This window comes from Hippocampus zosterae, chromosome 10 (genome assembly GCF_025434085.1).
Source record: "Hippocampus zosterae strain Florida chromosome 10, ASM2543408v3, whole genome shotgun sequence".
NCBI lineage: Eukaryota > Metazoa > Chordata > Actinopteri > Syngnathiformes > Syngnathidae > Hippocampus > Hippocampus zosterae.
Window position 1 is genome coordinate 23,761,620 of NC_067460.1, and position 19,146 is coordinate 23,780,765.

General features: G+C 46.2%; 2 protein-coding genes across 6 annotated transcripts; both read left to right on the forward strand.

Moving 5' to 3' along the window:
- The first annotated feature begins 921 nt into the window (after positions 1-921).
- LOC127608970 (arfaptin-2-like) lies at positions 922-6,561 on the forward strand. 4 transcript variants are annotated; one of them, XM_052078561.1, is made up of 10 exons: positions 922-1,219; positions 1,289-1,397; positions 1,886-1,994; positions 2,180-2,242; positions 2,966-3,055; positions 3,174-3,277; positions 3,665-3,886; positions 4,138-4,295; positions 4,385-4,559; positions 5,141-6,561. In XM_052078561.1, exons 2-10 carry the CDS (start codon positions 1,299-1,301, stop codon positions 5,294-5,296), a joined length of 1,176 nt encoding a protein of 391 aa, XP_051934521.1. In that variant the 5' UTR covers positions 922-1,219; positions 1,289-1,298; the 3' UTR covers positions 5,297-6,561. The 4 variants fall into 4 exon arrangements, with proteins under 4 accessions (XP_051934521.1, XP_051934523.1, XP_051934522.1 ...); XM_052078563.1 differs by lacking the exon at positions 2,966-3,055 and having other exon boundaries at positions 923-1,219; XM_052078562.1 differs by lacking the exon at positions 2,180-2,242 and having other exon boundaries at positions 923-1,219.
- A 781-nt stretch (positions 6,562-7,342) lies between these two features.
- On the forward strand, positions 7,343-17,415 carry LOC127608909 (FH2 domain-containing protein 1-like). Of its 2 annotated transcripts, none has more exons than XM_052078412.1 (12): positions 7,343-7,556; positions 9,280-9,781; positions 11,468-11,529; positions 12,142-12,244; positions 13,081-13,166; positions 13,305-13,405; positions 13,494-13,564; positions 13,645-13,756; positions 13,845-13,911; positions 14,856-14,973; positions 15,047-15,211; positions 15,504-17,415. In XM_052078412.1, exons 2-12 carry the CDS (start codon positions 9,434-9,436, stop codon positions 16,632-16,634), a joined length of 2,364 nt encoding a protein of 787 aa, XP_051934372.1. In that variant the 5' UTR covers positions 7,343-7,556; positions 9,280-9,433; the 3' UTR covers positions 16,635-17,415. The 2 variants fall into 2 exon arrangements, with proteins under 2 accessions (XP_051934372.1, XP_051934373.1); XM_052078413.1 differs by having other exon boundaries at positions 9,284-9,781.
- The last annotated feature ends 1,731 nt before the right edge of the window (positions 17,416-19,146 follow it).

Consider the following 19,146-nt stretch of genomic DNA (forward strand, 5'->3'; position numbering starts at 1 on the left):
AAACAAATGAGGCACATTAGTACAGTTTGGCTCTATCGGCCTATCTGTAAAAAACGACTGCAATCAGCAAGAGAGGCGGGGCGCAATAATGATCATAATAATAATCCAAAATTGCAATTCCCTTGAAAGTTGATGGTTAGATAGGCCATTTAATCATCCGCTATCCCGTTTTCATACCGTTTATCCTCATTAGGGTCGTAGCTGAGCTGGAACTTTTCCAGCTGACTTTGGGCGAGAGTTGTGGTACACCCTGACCTGGTCCACAACCAATTTTAGGGCACATATAGACAAACAACTGTGGTCAGTCACATACACAAACTCTTTAAAGTCTTAAATGCAAGCCTGATAATGCTCCTGATCATTTGAATCAGGTGTGCTGGAGGTGGGAAACATCTAAAATATGAAGGATAGTGGCTTCCAGGGACGTGACGACACATGACTGCATTTCTAATCACAATGTATTGCGGATATTAGCATTTTGGAATTGATAGAAAATTCTAATTTTGACATGTTTCAATGCGACATATTTTCTAATTAGTTAAATAACCAATATATTCAGAATAGTTGCTATTATACGCGTTGAGAATGCTTTGTTTATTTCATATCAAAAAGAAAACGGAAAGAATTCCAGGCTATGAGACGTTGGTGCCGCATTTAATGAGGAAACACTGACCCCCTCAGCAAACAATACAGTATTGCAGTTTAGGGAGAACGTGACGTATCACTGCACGACGTGGACAACGGAAATGGTTCCAAGATTGGTGCTCTTTCAAAATACTCACAAAACTCTTGTTATATGCCTCCAGAACATCGTCAACACCCTGAAACGAAAATTATTGCGTTATTTATTCAACTTTATTAAATGTGAATTTAATTAAAAGCACTTAAACATGGACTAACGCACCTTTAAAATAGGAATATTTTTATTGCGAAGTGACGTCAAAGCCGCTGCTTGGCTGGATGCAAGGATTTTCAGGATGAGTTGTACAGAACGAGGCAGCTCACGTAAACAGCAGCTATGGATGTGACATTGCACTGATCTGATTAAGTAGACAAATTGGCGCTTTTTCCCTGCGCAAGTGTAATATTTTATTGCGTTCCTGCGCGCTGTTTGACCTTTTTTTTTTTTGCACGAGAAAGCAGAGAGTCAGATTTAAGCTAGGCTGCCACATAGCCAGAAGCCACATCAGCTGCATTTAGCAATCGGCGTAGCATCAACGTAAGCGAACTCTGCTCTTTGATGTAGTACTTGCGCTGTAAAATTGCGTATTTTTCACTGTCTTCTCAGATATTTCGGCATGGCAGAGGGAATCATGAGCAAAGCAGCCACGATGGAGATTCCCATTAACAGCAATGGAGACACTGGGACACAGCCAGAGGATGACAGTCTGGAGCAGGTCAGTTGATATCTTGTTTGATGGAATGTTGTTTGTTCAGCATCTCAGTGTCATGAAAGTATTCACCACAGTGGTACCTTTACTTACAAGCTCACTGAAAATGAATTGTGCCATCATCTCCCCCCCTTAAACAAATTCGTTTTTGTTTTGTTTTCAATGAATTAAAAAAAGTAGCGCTGTTTTTTTGTTTTTTTGGGGGGGGGGAAGGGGTGTGACCTAAATTCGTTTCATAAAACATAGTTGAGTTGACTTTTTTCTCACCACTGCACTGCATCAGTTTTTCTTAATTGTACTTCTTTGTAATGCTATGCTAATTTCATCCACAACTTAATTTTCTCTTTAAACTCTCCTGTCAACTTCAGCTTTACAGATGCCCTTTTATCCACAGCGCATTATGTATTCATACGTAGGCTGCCGTACTACTGGTTGTGACTTTGTGGAGTCCGCAGTGTATCATCATAAAGATATTTCTTTTGTTTGTGGCTCAGGATTTGCAACAGGTGATGGTATCGGGGCCCAACCTGAATGAAACCAGCATCGTCTCGGGAGGTTACGGCGGTCCAGCGGGGGGCATCATTCCAACCAGCACCATCAAAGGTAGTGACCACAATAGCACAGGCGATTCATTCCCCACCAACAAACCCAGAAGAGTTTTTAAATAGCGTTCAGTGACCGCAAGTGGTTGCCATGAAACAATGGAGGCTTTATGATTTACTATGATTGACCGTCACTGTACACGTGCTGACCTCCAGGCTGCTGCTTTATATTACCGTATCTCATAGGGCCTGCCATTCGTTTCAACCCCGAATATTTGGACAGAGGACGTGCCCCCGCACCTGCACCAGGTGCCTGTGCATTCTGGCGATGTTTCTCAACTTTAACCCTTTGAGTCTTCATTTTTTTTTTGTGTGTGAAAACTTTCCTATTTGGACAAAAAGGACTTGTATGCAGCCTTGCTCGCATGCCTACATTGACAGTTGAGTGGAAACATTGGTGCCTTAGCCCTCATGTTATGATTTGGTTTTTTTTTTCCAAGAAGTGTATTTGACAATAAAACGACTGGCCAATCCGGTTTCTCACCGCGGTTATGTACAAAAATATTGTATTTTCTGTCGTGGAGGCAGCACCTCTTTACAAACCTGCCGATCCGTGCATTGGGCACATAACGAAAAAAACAAATAGTTGCATAAAACATGGACTTGCATACCTGGACTGTTGCAAAAAACAAACAAACAAAAAACCCGCGACAGTGGTTAGCTTTTTGTGGTGGACCGAAGACACAAACATAACAGGAGGGTTAAAGGATGCACTAACCAACTATGAGCGTTTGTAATACTGGACTTTATCGTATGGTAATATTCAGACTGGCTGTCCTCGATTGCATTTCATCTCATTAACTCCATTCTTCCATGTTTCTTGAGCGCATGACAAAAAAAACCGCATGCTGGCCATATCTTCAATCGCTGATCCCAAAAAGACACATTTCACTTTTCGTTATCCAAAGCTTTTCTCACCCATCTTCCTCATCCTCGCTGCCCCGCCCCTTGCCCCGCCCATGCCCATCACAGACATCCGCATGAAATCCCGGGCCGCTAGCTTGCCCACCAGCCAGCCGGCTGCCGGTCGACTGGCGCAGCGCGGCAGCCAGCAGTTCTCAGGTATCCTCATTGAAGCCCGTCAGTCACCATCTTGTCATTCCGTAACTCTCGTGTCCATCGTAAATAACGCGAGTCAACGCTTTTATGCCAGTGCCCCCTTTGTTTTTCTTTTTGGAAGGCTCCTCAAACCATAACACCTGCAACGCGATTGAGGAAGTATCCCGTGGCGTGGCAGTGGAGAAGCTGGACAGTGTGAAGAAATGGGGCATCAACACGTATAAGGTAACCGCTGGATATTTTGCTGTTTGGGGGCGCACGCTACCGGTTCCTCCAATACCACTGCACATAGAGCCTGTCCAGGTCGTCACGCTAATGGGATGCATACTTTAGGCCCGTAGGAAATTGAAATTCAGAATACTAAGAGCACTTTGGAAGGGTCACTCGTGCCCTTTGTCACATCTCAGCTGGATTTCTGTCATGCGCTTGACTTTGAAGTCAGCCAATCCTCCATTAGCCATCTCCAGTTGGTCCAAAATGCCGCTGCTCGATCTGCCGCTGCTAAGATCTTGGCCTTGCCCTACCTTACCTCTCCGAGCTCAAGTTAATTTTATTTCAACTCTGAGCGCTCCCTTAGTTGTTTTTCAACCATCCGTTAAACCCCCCCATCAGTGCACCAAGCAGATGTTCTCGGAGCGCTTCGGCCGAGGCTCGCGGACGGTGGACCTGGAACTGGAGGCTCAGATTGACTTGCTGAGAGACACCAAGAGCAAGTATGAGAACATCCTGCGGCTGGCCACGGCGCTCACCAGCCACTTCCAGAGCATGGTGCAAACACAGCAGGCTCTCGGTGACACCTTCACCGACCTCAGCCAGAAGTCACCTGAGCTGCAGGTAGCCCACAGCGCGACTCCAGTGTTTCAGTGGTCATGTTCATTTGAAAATCATCTAAAAATATATTTGGGGGGGTAAAAAATAATGCCATGGAAATGATTTGATTTGGACTTTTTTTAATATGAATTCATTGGCCGAAATAAGAATTTTCGGACCAGTTTCGTGATCATCGGCTGATGATCTCTCACTACGCAGCGGTTGAGAAATCGTTAAGGATGTGCACTTTTGTCCCCCCCCCCCTCCCTCATCAGGATGAGTTTGGGTATAATGCAGAAACTCAAAAGCTATTGTGCAAGAACGGCGAGTCCCTGCTGGGCGCCATCAACTTCTTTGTGTCCAGCATCGACACTTTGGTCAACAAAACCATGGAGGATACCCTGATGACGATCAAGCACTATGAAAATGCAAGGTAACCCAAATGTTGGGTTGGGGGGTTCTCCTGCGTGGGTTCCCCGCAATGTGACGGCCTCCATTTTATGTTGTTTCGCGCCCGCTCAGGTTGGAGTTTGACGCCTACCGCTCCGACTTGGAAGAGTTGAGTTTGGGCCCGAGGGACAGCGCCGCCATGGTCCGCATCGACATGGCCCAGCACGACTACCAAGTGCACCGGGACAAATACGAGCGGCTGCGCAGCGACGTCACCATCAAGCTCAAGTTCTTGGAGGAGAACAAGGTTTGCTGCGCTCCGCTTCACTTATGTGACAAAACTGCACCATTTACACTGCTACCTTGTGTTTACTCTTTAAAAAAAAAATAATAATAATTCCGGTATTCTGAATAAGGCGGAAGTCACAACAACATCTGAGCTGTGTGACTTGGAGGGGGGCTAATGACAATGAAGCTTCTCCCTTCAGTTCAATGTAGGTGCAGGGCACCGATATGCCACCAGATGGTGCCAAAGTCCATTCAGTTCAATGTAGGTGCAGGGCACCGATATGCCACCAGATGGTGCCAAAGTTCATTCAGTTCAATGTAGGTGCAGGGCACCGATATGCCATCAGATGGTGCCAAAGTATTAAAAGCAATCATTGTCGTCAGCTTTTGAATGGCATTTTTTTGTCATAAACCGGCCTAAGTTATTTGCCGGATATTATCACAGGTACATTGACGGAATGTCTGCAGCTCACACAAGTCTTTTTTTTTTCTCATGTCACAAAGCTAAAAAAAAAATAATAATAATAATAATCCAGCAAGCACCATCGAGCGCAGGGACCGCCGGGCGTCATGTTTTTGATGGCGTCTGCTGTGTCCCAGGTGAAAGTGATGCACAAGCAGCTACTGCTGTTCCACAACGCCATCTCGGCCTACTTCGCCGGCAACCAGCAGCAGCTGGAACAAACTCTGGTGCAGTTCAACGTCAAATTGAAGCCGCCCGGCGCCGACAAGCCGTCCTGGCTGGAGGAACAGTGACAGGTGTTCTCTGGTGGGATCAACACTGAATATTAGAATGAGAAAATATGAAATAGTGCTTTTTTTTGGTGTAAATTCTCACTTGTTTACGGTACAAGTTTTATTTATATACATATATATTGTTTAGCCGCACACTATTCTTTGATGGTCCATTTATTTCCATGTATATAACAAATTGTAAAGTATAGACTTTTTTTGTGGACATAGCTGTTGGGCATTCTTTATTTTTGTCGTCTTTTTGATATTTTTTAGAACAGTAGATGAGAGTTTGGAAGTGATCCGTGTTATGTTGTGGATATCATTCCGGTCCGAGCAATACAGTGCAACGTTCCTCTTGAAATTGCTTCGATTCTTCGTTATTAATTTTCATCTCAAGAACCAAGGCCTGACAATGCACTGAAAGTCTGCCATTTTTCGGGGTCATTTCCAGGGGTTCTTTCGAGACAAACGTTTGTCCAATTACTCCAAAATTTGATGTATTTTGGACAGAAGGATGGCAGGAAGTTATGAGAATTTCAAGTTTCGCTAATTATGTCTGGGCGGCCAAACTTTTAATTTATTCCAATTGTGATTCAAAGCTGCCATTTTGTGTCAATTTCAGACATATCAGGTGTTCCTTCCAAAACCGATTTCCAGAGAGTTTGGTCTATTGCCACGGAACGTGAACTAGGTGTAGTAGACAAACGAACGTCACGGAATTTTGCAATTTGTAAGTCGTCATCATTATATTTGGGCAGAGCATGTTTGACGAATCACCATTGCGGGACTCTTAATGCCTCAACTTTTTGCAAGGTCTCATTTAAGGTCTCCACGCCGCGCTCCGAAGCGTTTTCACAGGCAGAAACGTATACACGCAATAACCGCTTTCATTTCTGCTCGCTTTCTTATAGAGCTGCCTCAATTGTCGTTTTACAAGATGAGACGGAACGTGTATATATTTATGTATATATTGAGTCAATCTCTCTCGGCTAGTGTACAATCTTTCAACTCCTGCTTTGGGTACCCGCTGAGCTAATTCAGCACCGTGGCAAGCGGCCTGTTAACAGGTTTTTTGACAATGCGTTTGAGATTCCGATTCATTAAATGCTTCGAACCGAAAAATGAACAGTGGTCATTGGTCAGTATTTTGAGCGAATGTGTTCAGAGAGTCCATTCTCTTTTCGGTTGTGTTTCTGCTGTGTTGTCTACCGTATGCAAGCAAGCGCCTTGTATTTCCACGTCGTTGTCCTTGTTGTGGTGCACTCGCAAATAAAGCTCTGCTGGATGATTTTGTTCCATTTAATGTGACGTCGATGTGCATGTTTATGATCTACGCAGTGTGATATCGCATGGAGTACTGTACTAGGACTTTGAACAGAATGTCTCTGGTTTGGTGTTGTCAGCTGCGGGGGATTTTGAACCACCCGCTAAAGCCCATCTAATCTATCTAATATGTGCCGTGGCTTGCCTCAGCGGCTTTTGGGAAACACGTTTTTATGGCAGTTCCTCAAAGTGAAAGTTGTGAAAAGCGTCCGATGGGATTACGTTTGGATCGTATTTGTTCTGGGAATCCCTGTGATAAAATATCATTTTTTTACTTGACCGCTTGTGATTGCGAATGGAGAGCATGCTTTTATTTATTAAGCAGTCGTATACACTATTAATTCACATTTAACTATAGTAGGCATGACTGTTTTTTTTTTCCTAATTGGGTTTATCAGAATTGAATTGTTCAAATCGCTATGATGAGGGCAGACTTTAAGATCAGGGCAAATCTTGAACTTGTCCCCCAAGAAGTGATTGTAAACAAGCAGCTCATTTGCATTGAGATGGATGATTACCCAAAGATTCCATCTTCACTGTCTCAGTGTTTGAATACTCATCCGAAGATGAAAGAGTTTCTATTCAATCACTAAGAGTGTGTGTGTGTGTGTGTGTGTGTGTGTGTGTGTGCGTGCGTGTGCACGCCTTGAAAACAAATCAATATTAATCTCTATCTTTCAAGCGCACCTCATCACGTTGCTTGAGTCCATAAATCCAACAGAGCTCACAGTCCAACCACTTGCCTAACAAGTAAGGGAGGTCCAGCAAGGATCCCAGAGGCGCTCCTTTCCCGGGAAGGTGAGCGCACGCTCCCTCCGCCGCCTCCTCTCCATGGGTGTGTCTTTCTCCTTTGGAGGGAAGTGGAATTGCGACACTCTTTCAAGTTTCAGCACGAGAGGAGCCAAGCTGGAATGGAAAAGTAGGACGCGGGATATCTTTTTAAGGGGCAAAAGCAAAGGTGAGTTTCTGCTTTACGACTCGATTGATGAAATTGCTTGTTGAGTCACTTCCGTAGTCTGCTATTGGATTTTGTCACACGGTTGCCCCTTGTTTCTTTATTGATGATATCTCTGAGGTCAGGTCCTAAAGACCACAATGCATACGGTTGCCAAAAACTGAGGGAGCAAACGTTTTCACACCCTGTACTCTTGAAGTAGAAGTACAGATATATGTGTCCAATACATTAATAGAAAAAAACTTCGAAGAAAAAGACTGGAGTTGACCTCTGAACGGACAGCTTGTCTGAGAAGAAAGATCACATGAAGTCTACAGTAACTGTTTTTAAGTGGGAGCTAGCATTGGCTAGCACTTTAAACACTTTAAAATGTGCTGTTACCAGAAAAAAAATATGTGCGGTCTTTTAAGTATTTGGTGAAAAAAATGTGTTATTTTTTGTTCGGGTTTTTAATATACTTACAGTTGCTGTGAGGTAAACGGCGTTGTTGGTTCATGCCGAATAGTGAGCCAACATATTGCTGGGAACGTCTTTTGTGCGAAATATTGATGACAATGCGGAAGAATTTGCGTTCATCACATCTTAAAATGGGCTACGTTTTTTGTCTTTTTTTTTGCAAACTTTTTTTGCTCGCAAAGACGAACCATGGTTGTCTGCCTCAAGATTCTGGCTAAAATCGAAATTGAGCCACTGAGAGGAAGAGTGGGCTTGCTTCACATTTGCCATTTTTAAGTTAAATATGCAAGTGTGATGAGTAAAGCTAAAAATCTATTTTTTGGTTACAATTTCGGCAGGTGGGGGGCAGTCTATTAATACAATTAACATTTTTGGAGTGGGGGGGGTGCAAGTGCATCTGCATTTTTATATGTGGGTTTTTAATTTTATTTTATTTTTAAACTTGGGATCACTCTGCCGCGAATGACAATGTCAGCAGTGGAGTTAGCCCACTTTAGCGCCCTGGTTGCTCTGCTCCCTTCACTTTCAGCAACTCTTTAAAATAAATTAATAATAATAATAATAATAATACATTTTATTTGTGGGCGCCTTTCTAGAAACTCAAGGACACCTTACAACAAGCAGTTAAAATCACGAGTACAATGTTAAAAACTACATCAAATAAGATAAGAAAAAATACAACAAAAATAAATAAATAAAATAATGGCTTTATGGTCTGAGTGAATAGGCATTAATTGGACGATTTTTAAAATTAAAATAAAATAATAAATAGTAATAAATAAATAATAATAAATAATAAAATAAAAATTAAAATTGGACGATAATTGAGCAATTTATTTTCCTTGTTTTTTTTTTTAAACTTGGGATCACTCTGCCGCGAATAACAATGTTAGCAGTGGAGTTAGCCCACTTTAGCGCCCTGGTTGCTCTGCTCTCTTCACTTTCAGCAACTCTTTTTAAAATAAATTGGACGATAATTGAGCAATTTCTTTTCCTTGACTGCTGATTTCAAATCTTGTCATTGTAAATATTATGACAAGCCCATCATTCACAATCACGATGGTCCTCTGAGAACAAACGCAACGACAATATGGTCTGCGACGTCATACTTCTTATTAATGATTACAAATAAAGTACCAGTACCCTTCGTGTGAAGTACTACTAGAATGAAATATGAACCAGCCAACTATATGATATAATTGTGTGTCTTTGAAGTAATAAATCTGTTGTAACAACCCCTCCCACCCCACACACCCTTTTATTTCCCTAGAAAGAATGCATCACTCTTCCTGTTATTGAGGGCACACCTGTTACACCCAAGTCCGATGAAAACAAAAAACCTGGTGCTGCTGCTGGCGGGCTTCTTGTCAGCCGGCATGCGCAGCTGAGAACACCCAACACCTTGCTGCTGAATCCCAATCACGATGGAAGCCGGTGATCCCCCGCCACCACCTCCTCCCCCGCCGCCTTTACTGCCGCCCCCACCTCCGCCGCCGCCACCGCCGCCGGCGCCCGGCCAGGGCGGCTTGAAACTGGAGCGTCGGCGCTCCAGGATGCGCAACTTCAACTGGGAGACCATCCCCAAGCACACAGTGATGGGCAAGCGCAACATCTGGACGGAGGACGCAACGGACGGCGACTACGAGCTGGACACGGAACACATGGAGGAGCTGTTCAGTCATAAGCGGGCCCAGCGACGGAACCAGCAGCTGCAACAGTTGGCCACCCTGGGCCGCCGCGGGGCCCTGGCGCCTGCCTCTGGGGCGGAAGTGGTGAGTAGCATGGGCTTCCCCTGCTTTTTATTACATTTTTATGACGCATATCTACTTGTCGCTATGGTTTGTCACTGGATTTATTGAATTTTTTTTTTAATGGACTTTTACAATCTATACACATTGCTGCCTTGATTTACGAGAAGGGCTGAAAAAAAAATGGAATGCAAAAAAGTATTCAGTCATCCCGTCTCCCTTCCCGGTCCCCTCGATGTTGCGATAAATTCTGTATTTTTTTTTCTGTTTTTCTCGGACCACTTTTTTTTTGTTAATAAACACAAGCGGTGAATTGTTCGGACCTACTGAAAAAAAAATGGACACATTTTTGGAGGTGCTGGAACGGATTAACAGCATTTCCATTCATTTCACTGGGGAATGTTGATTTCAGGGGCGGCCCGGTAGTCCAGTGGTTAGCACGTCGGCTTCACAGTGCAGAGGTACCGGGTTCGATTCCGGCTCCGGCCTCCCTGTGTGGAGTTTGCATGTTCTCCCCGGGCCTGTGTGGGTTTTCTCCGGGTGCTCCGGTTTCCTCCCACATTCCAAAAATATGCATGGCAGGCTGATTGAACACTCTAAATTGTCCCTAGGTGTGAGTGTGAGCGTGGATGGTTGTTCGTCTCTGTGTGCCCTGCGATTGGCTGGCAACCGATTCAGGGTGTCCCCCGCCTACTGCCCGGAGACAGCTGGGATAGGCTCCAGCACCCCCCCCGCGACCCTAGTGAGGATCAAGCGGTACGGAAGATGAATGAATGAATGAATGAATGTTGATTTCAGATATCACAGTTGCAAGCATAGACACCGAATGACTAAACTCGTAAGTCAATGCACCACTTTACTTGCTTCCTGTTATGCCTTTGCTTGTGGGAAGGGAGCGCTACAGTCACCGATGCAAATTTCAACTGATTATCGAATGCTGGAAGACTGACTGCTGTCGACCACAGCTCACGCCCAGACAAAATACATTTACACTCGCTGATGTCACACAGTTTACCCCGCCAGGCCTCGCCTCTTAAAGGCACCTAACTTACTGTTTACAATATAATTAGTGTGTTCAAATATGTATCAAAGGGTTAAAGCATGTGGCACATTTTATTCTCATTTCACTTTTTTTTTTTTTGGTGGGGGGGGGGGGGTCTGTGGCCACGCCATGAATAGACCAAATGATGTAACAGCTACGTTGCAATAAACAGAACTGAAGTGTAACTGAAGCAAGTTTACAGCAAACACTCAGCAGAAAAAAACGATTCTGCGAGGCTGTGAAAAGTGTCAGAGCGCTGTGTGCGCACGGCACACACAAATAAAAGGCAAACACGCCACGACGTCATGGTTCAGCTGTGTGATCTTTTTTTTCACACAGTGTGTGTTTGCTCAAGGAAGGTTGCCCCGTGCTGTCATGTACGAGAGCGCTCTCTGATGTCGTGTCAAATGGGGCCGTTTTTTTCCACAATATCTCGTGTCTCATGTTTGACATTTGTGTGTATGCGTGTGTGTGTGTGTGTGTGTGTGTGTGTGAGAAAGTACCTCAAGCATTGAATGTACTTTTGTATTCGGATTTGAGACTCTTGTTGAAACGAGCCTGTTTTGAGGGGGCGGTCACGTGGATGCATTTTCCCCTCATTGGAGCAGCACTTCGTCACTAAACTGCCATTTTACGCCAGTCAAAACTTTGTGTCTTCTTTTCTTTAGGTGTCCATTCTCAGCGCTAAGAGGAGTATGAATATTGGTATTTTCCTCAAGCAGTTCAGGCGGTGAGTCACTAACTTTATGCAACAACAGCACATGGCGCAACACAACAACGTGACTGCGTCACACTCGCGTGTCCCGGCAGGCCCGGTGGAGGTGAGGCGAGAAGCGTGTTGCGAGAAGCGACTGAGCGTGCGCTGAACATTCCGTACTGTCAAGTCTGCCATTAAACGCGGTGAAGTACAGTGCTGCCTTGATTTAGGAGTACCACTTTTTCATTCTTAGGAGCAAAAATTTGACTTCAGAGTGAAGTTCAGACACTCCACCTCTAGATGGCGGCAGCGAAATTTAACGACACCAGGCCGCTATGAGTTCACATGGCAGCCTCGCAGTGAAAGTATATGAGTTGGGGGTTTTTTTGGGGGTGTGTGCATATTTTGGTCCTAAGAAAATGAGCGAATGATGCCTATTGCTCCAAATTGTTGACAAATTTACCGCTGTATTTTGTGCGCCGCTTTCAAACCACATTCATGTTTGCCAAAAGCTTGCTTGCCGAGGCCCGCCGGTGCAACGGCAACGTTGAGGCGCTCCAACCTCAATAAAATGGATTTGAGAGCTGACCGCTGTGACATCAATGATGATGCGCACCCCATCTATGTTTGCCCTTCAATCCACAGGCCTGTCATGGACATGATTGGGGAAATCCAGGCGGGACACGGCCTAGGTTTTGGTCCCGGGAAATTGAGGGAGCTGCGTAAACTGCTGCCGGATGACGACGAGGTACCCGCGACGCCTTCTCTCACGTCAACACACACTGTTGACAGCGTTCTTGTAGCACAAAAAAAAAAAAGATTTTGTTAACCATTAATAACGGGACACACAGAGAAGTTCCTTTGATCAAAGTACATAGCAAAAATATTTGCCTTCATGAAGACTTTTTAAACAGTTTGTTGCTATGTCTGTTGACACATAAAATGAAGATGTAATCTTTTTTTAAGTCGGGAAAGAACTGTAAATTTTACCCAACACATTACTATGACCCTTGTGATTTCTTTAGAAAGGGTTTGTGTAAATTTGTTTCCAATTCTTAAGACTTAAGATACTACAGATACTGTGCACATACCTTACAAGACTTTTGGGCATTGTTCTGATATTGTTGACACTAAAATAAAGAGCTAAAAATGGAATTAATATCACACTACCCTTAATAAAGAGTTATAGATGTCTTATTAATGTGTAATTACTATTTTTAACAATTTAAGTCTTAGCTTTTTTGAGTAAACTAAGAACTGCTAGATTGACCAAATATGCTACAAAACACCCATATACCTCTTTGCAAAGATTACCTCATGAAAGGTTTATAATTTGGTTATTACTGCATGCAATGACACTTTGTAATGACTTGTTGTCATACACTGCTACAGAGAAATTACTAACTCTTAGACTAACGCTTTTACGCCCCTTTGCAAGGCTGCCCTTATGAAGAGTTTATAAATGCTTTATAAATTGGTAATTACTACTGGTTAGTAATGCTGTCAGATGAATGAACTACTATTAATTACGTTCAGATCCGGCACACTTGTGATGTTGGATTACATTTTTTTTTTTTTTTGCAGGTAAAAGAGTTGCTTAAATTTAGCGGCGACCAAACAAGCCTCCCAGATGCCGACCTCTTCATGCTGATGCTGATCCACATCCCTGGGTGAGAGCCTCATTGGATTCACGTCCTCCTTCCTTACTTTTGGAAGTTTCCGTTTGACGGGATGAGGTTCACTATTAGTGTGTGTGTGTGTGTGTGTGTGTGTGTGTGTGTGTGTGTGTGTGTGTGTGTGTTTGTCAGGTATGAGGAGCGTCTGAGTTGCTTGGTCCTTAAGGAGGAGTTTTTCCCCTCTATGGCTGAAATGAGAGAATTCATTGGCACTTTGAAAGCTGCTGGAAATGGTGCTCTACTTTTACTTCTTTTTTTATTTTTTTCAAAGCTAATTCTTTGTGCAAACTGAGCAAAATTCCCTTGTGTTTGTTTTCTCAGAGCTTTTGGATTGCGACAGTCTGCACTCAGTCATTCGTCTGGTTTTGAAGACGGGCAATTACATGAATGCCGTGAGTGAGCGCGACTGTGGGTGTGGCCACGTGATTGGCGCTGTAGGGGCGTGTGTCAGCTCAGCTTGTTTGGACAACAGGGCGGATACGCCGGCAGCGCCGTTGGCTTTCGGATGGCATCGCTGCTGAAGTTGGCGGACACCAAAGCAAACAAGCCCGGGATGAATCTAATGCACTATGTTGTGATGGCAAGTGGGACCGCGTGGCTTTCATCAAGTCGCTTTTTGCATGTCTCTCATGCATCTTTTCTAATATCATTCCGACGCTCTCCTCCAGCAAGCTCAGAACATTGACGTGGAGCTACTTGGGTTTCCCAAACAACTCGCCCACATTAAAGCCGCTGCAAGGTAAACACACGTTTGAGCCGGCGTTTCCGCATGGGCGTCGGCAGAAAGCCCCCCGTCGGCTCTGTATCGGTCGGAAAGCCGGATCCCCATTTCATCCACCCGTTTTTTTTGATCCACTTCTCCTCACAAGGGTCGCGAGCGCACTGAGGCCTATCCCAGCTGTCTTTGGGCAGTAGGCGGGAGACATTAAGAACTGGTCGCCAGCCAATCGTAGGGCACACATAGAGGAATGACCAATCGCGCCCACCATCACACCGAGGGACAATTTAGAGTGTTCAATCAGCCTGCCATGCATATTTTTGGAATGTGGGAGGAAACCGGAGCACCCGGAGAAAACCCACGCAGGCCCGGGGAGAACATGCAAACTCCACACAGGGAGGCCGGAGCTGGAATCGAACCCGGTACCTCTGCACTCCATTACCTTGTTTTTGAAACCTGGGAGTGGAGCGGAGTACCCGTAGAAAAGCCACACAGGGACAACGGGAACATGCAAATGCCACACAGGAAGGCCGGAGTCCGAATCGAACCCTGCACCTCTGCGCTGTGATGCCAGAGCCCCGTTTATTTATTTGTACTGGTTATTTCGTTTGTTTCTTAGCGAAACCAAAGTTGCCCCTCCTCCCCTGCACCAAACTCCGTAACGCCTCATGGAAAATTCGGTCATTCATTTCTGTGTATCGTCGTGAGTCAAGTCAAGTCAAGAGTATTTCTCGAGCACTTTCAAACAGCCATCGCTGCATACAAAGTGCTGTACATGGAGCGATTTAACATGCACAATAAACAGTAAGACAAATCGGTAATAAAAGCGGTAGAAAGCACCAAACAGTAAAATCAAGAACAAATCATGCTGAGTCCATTGATTTGTCGCGTCGGTATTGTCACTGTCAATTAGGAGTGTCTTCTTCCCCAGTTCCAAATATATCCTTCCGCCTTTTTCTCTTCAGAATCCATCAAAGTGACCTCGAAGCGGATTTTGATCGCCAGCGCCAAAAAGTGAACGCCGCCAAAGTGAATAGTTTGAAGCAAGAAGACCTCAAGGTTCAAATGGAGGATTTCCTCAAGGTGCGAAAGGCCTCCGGTCGGAATCATTGCGTGACTCTAATGAGGGCGTGACTAAGTGCTGTTCTCGGATCAGGATGCGGAGACCTGCTTGGACCAGGTGGAACAGGACCTGCGGGAGTTGCAGTCAACCAGCGACTCTGTGGCGGCGTACTTCTGCGAAGACCCCAGCAAGTTCCGACTGGAGGAGTGTTGCTCAATCTTCGACTCGTTTTGCAACAGGTTTCTACGAGCCGTGCAGGTTAGGTCCCTTGATTCCTGAACATGCCTGCGTACGTTCTCGAGTCGTTGTGATGCGCAAAAGCTGAATTGAGGCAAGTGGACTGTGTAGGGTCCTTCAAGGACTTTGTGCCAGGATTTCCGTCCTACAAAATCATAGCATAACATGGCGTCGTGCGCTCCAAATAATGGGACCACTGACGTATAAATTTGAACCGAAGAAGCCTCTTTGAAAACAGGTCCTCACCAACCAAGTCCAGTTGCCTCAATGCAACTTCCAGATTGATTCGTCACGCTTTGCCGTTTTCCCGCAGGAGAACACGGCCCGGGAGGTGGCCGAGGTGAAACGGCGACACAGGAACCGTCTTCAAAGCGCCGCCAAGCGCAGATCCACGGCCACCTGCTCAGTCAGAGACAAAGAAATGGAGGGGATCGCTTTGGAGTCCATCCTGCAAAACGTCCTGAGCAACCGACTCCAGAGGAGAAGGTCGGGACGACCCTCGTCGGTTCACGGCAGCCCGTTGAGCGCAACCCCCCAAACGGGAAGCCTTTCGGAGATCAGCTCTCAGCCGAACCTCCCCGAGCTGAAACGTGTCGGATCTTTAAAGGCGGATGCAATGGCGGAGAAAGAGTGGAATTCAGCCGCGGAACTCGGCGCAACTTCGCGCCAGCGGGAGAAGAGCTCGGACAAGGACACAGATGCTGCGGCCGAAAAGGCGAAGGGAGAGGAAACACTTTGTGCAGTCGAGGACTCGAGCAGTCGGACTCCCAGTGTTTCCTCCTCGGCTCGAACGTTCTCCGCCGCCACGGACAGTGACGTGGACGATATCCAGGACAATAATGAGGAAGAGGCCCAAAAACTGCGCGAAGCCTCGAAGAAGGTTTTGCTCTACCAGAGCAACCGAGGCAGCGTCTCCTCCGCTGAGTTTTCTGTTGAAAACCCCAAGACGAGAGTCACCCTGACACGTCAGCGGACCTTTGACATGGAGACCGACCGGTACCCGGGAGACCCGACAAACGAGGATCTTGTCAGATTCTTGCTCAGCTCTGCGCCTTCCTCCAAACCTAGCATCCCCCGCCGACACACGCTACCAGTGAAAGTCAAGAGGGACGAAGTTGAGGGGGAAGAGGACGACGACTTGTGGGCTCCCATCGCTGGACCCAGAGACACGCCCCAGAAGACCGCACGCAAGTCCAAGCAAGCGTTTGACTTTCCTGACCTACCTCAAAAACGAGACTCTCGGTCCACCGAAACGGGGCTTAGCCTGGCACCACCCGTCAGCCGAGACGAGGAGCCAAGCCACGATGAGAACGGTCAAAGTGTCCCACCCGAGAGTTCGTGGAGCAAGTCGGAAGCTCCCGGACGGTCGGACGGCATTTTCAAGCACCTTGACGATATTGAGAGCAAGGAAACCTCCCGACAATGTCTCGGTACGGCTGTGTAACGCGGTGTTTCCCAACCTTTCTTAAGCCAAGGGAGAGAGCACCAAAGACAAATGTCACTTAAAGGATATCAACCCGAACTAATGCTGATCTCGTCCCAGTTTAGAACTGCCTCAGGGATCCGGTCGCAGCCCCTTCCTGTTTGCAGGAAGAAAGTTATGTCCCGTGATCTTTGAACAGAACATTGTTATCTGCAGTGGGCACGTGGAGCAGGTGGACAAGAGTTGAGAAAGGGGGGGGGGCACGGAAGAAAGCGGGGGCTAGGGGGGGGGTCAGCGAGGCTGTGGGGTGAAGAGATGCAGTACTTGGTGGGTGGAGGGCTTGAAGTACGATTCACGGCGAGCGATGTGGGAATGGTGAAGAAACCGATCCAAGCAGGTCGGAACGGGTCTAGGAAAGTGTCAGGTGGGTCATGTGATAGAAGAGCCTCAGCTTGGGTGTGACGGGCACGAGAGGTTCTCTTTGAAAGTGGGGGTGTACGATTACACATACAAGTAAGGTCATCAAAAGGGACAGCCGAGGTTCGACCTTTTGGAGGCGAGGTCAAAGAGACTTGGACTTGAACTTGTTCAGAGGATACAGAGTGAGCGTGCAGGCTAGACGGGAGGTTGCGGAGGATAGGTGGAAATAGATGATGTGCCGTGGCGACCCCCCAACGGCACGAGCCGAAAGGAAGTGATTTTACTTTCAGTACCTTCTGGTTTGTTTCATGTGTTCTGTAAATGTAAACACAATCCTGCAGGGTTTGTGTGATTTGAAATGTAAAATAAAAAGTAAAATCCAGATTGGGCTTTTCGGAACTTCCCTGAGGTATGCCAGATGAGCGGGGGGAAAAAAAAAGGCTCCGCTTGAGTCAAGTTTTCATCAGAAGTGAGCGTTTTTTGCGAGTGCGACCACTAGATGGCAGCATGCTGCAGTCAGACGGAAAGTTGCGCTCAATCAAGCAAGATGTTGCGATTTTACACATGCGGTTATGTTTTGGTGTCGAGGTATCGCTAACTTGACAAAGTTCTTTCTTGTGATGCGTGCCGGACCCTCGGAAACATCTCCACATCTCATCTTAGGTGTTTTGTTTACATATGCGATCTTCATATTGTCCATCCAGTGATGTCATTTGGGTGAGTTTTTGCTTTCACACAATCTCGCCTTTGTTTTTTTTTTCGGGGGCGGGGGCTAGGGGTGGGGGTTCGTTTCGAAGGGGCTTAAATGGGTCATTGTTACAAAGGCGGCCTGTCACTTTGTGGCATGTTGCTAGCGCTGCAGCATTGTTGGCCCACCAAATAAACAAACACATGACGGTCGGCGAACATGGCAGCTTTTTGCTGCCCCCCCCCCCGCCCCCATTTGGTGCTTCGATCAAATACAAACATGAACGTCAAATGTCATCTTGTTTCAGTAAGCAAATACGTTTGTTTGCTTTTTTTTTTACGGGAAGGGATCATCTCAGGAGGCCGGAGCTGCAATTGAACCCGGTGTTGACCTCTGCACTGTGAGGTCAACGCGCTAACCACTGCATTACGGGCCGCCTACCGTGTTACATATTCAAGTTTTTACATCTATAAACGTTCAGACTGTATTCCAGGTCGCAGTTGGCGGCCATTTTCTGATTCGCTATGTCCCTCGAGGTACCTTGTAACCAAGTTCGACTGTACCAAATGAACGTCGCAGTCTGTGTCATTTATTTATCGAGCTATACCGAAAACCACCATACTGAAGTTATCGGGACACGATTGTTGCTCAGATTTTGGAACGGGATCATTTACTGTGTCTACTTTTTCAGGCGTTGTCGTAGATGTCGGGGTTTTATCGAATTCAACGAAAAAAAGAGGGCATACGCAAGGAACGTCGCTGAATGTCACCTTCACTCGGCGTACTTGACGCGTACGCTCGGTGCCAGGATGCGGCGGGGCGGCCATGTTGTCGGCGCTCCGGTGTGGAGGCGGTCTCCATGGCAACCTGGCAGTTGCAGAATGAAAAGCGGGAGATGACTCTGAAGGCGCCCCACCCCCCCTCCCGACAAACAACCAGCTGCCTTCGCAGCGCAGCATCACACCGCACGTCCCGATCAAAGTGATTGATTTTGTTCCTTTTTTTTTTTTTTAACATAACTGAGCTGAATCGAATCATTGCGGTGACTTTGTGCCATCTTGAAATATTCTCTATGAATTATTTAGTCAGGCATCGAGAAGCGGAGACCCCCACCCCCTACCCATAGTCAACTCTCATCTTTTTTTTTTTTTATTAATCTCCACCCCCCCCCCCCCCCGCCCCCCCTGGTAATCCTCGGCCTAAAATGTAATAAACGCCATCCTTTGTCCTTTTAAGGTGGACTAGCTGGGTGGAATCTTAAGCAAGCCAACCCCCCGCGCCCCCCCTCCCGCTTTTTTTTTTTTTTTTTGCATCACATGCACTCCTCTTGCCGTCTGTCCCTGAGATTTGGATCCTCACCCCCCCCTCCCCCTCATCCCAATCCCATGCAATTGGCTCATTTAGCTCCGCCCACAGGATGCCTGA

What these genes read in the sequence shown, in the direction of transcription:
- LOC127608909 (XM_052078412.1), top strand. Translation starts at nt 9,434, where the DNA reads ATGGAAGCCGGTGATCCCCCGCCACCACCTCCTCCCCCGCCGCCTTTA. An exon ending in CTGCCTCTGGGGCGGAAGTG is followed by an intron (nt 9,782 to 11,467) that starts GTGAGTAGCATG and finishes TCTTTTCTTTAG; the next exon opens with GTGTCCATTCTCAGCGCTAA. An exon ending in TTCCTCAAGCAGTTCAGGCG is followed by an intron (nt 11,530 to 12,141) that starts GTGAGTCACTAA and finishes TTCAATCCACAG; the next exon opens with GCCTGTCATGGACATGATTG.
- LOC127608970 (XM_052078561.1), top strand. Translation starts at nt 1,299, where the DNA reads ATGGCAGAGGGAATCATGAGCAAAGCAGCCACGATGGAGATTCCCATT. An exon ending in CGGCAGCCAGCAGTTCTCAG is followed by an intron (nt 3,056 to 3,173) that starts GTATCCTCATTG and finishes TCTTTTTGGAAG; the next exon opens with GCTCCTCAAACCATAACACC. An exon ending in GGGGCATCAACACGTATAAG is followed by an intron (nt 3,278 to 3,664) that starts GTAACCGCTGGA and finishes CCCCCCCATCAG; the next exon opens with TGCACCAAGCAGATGTTCTC.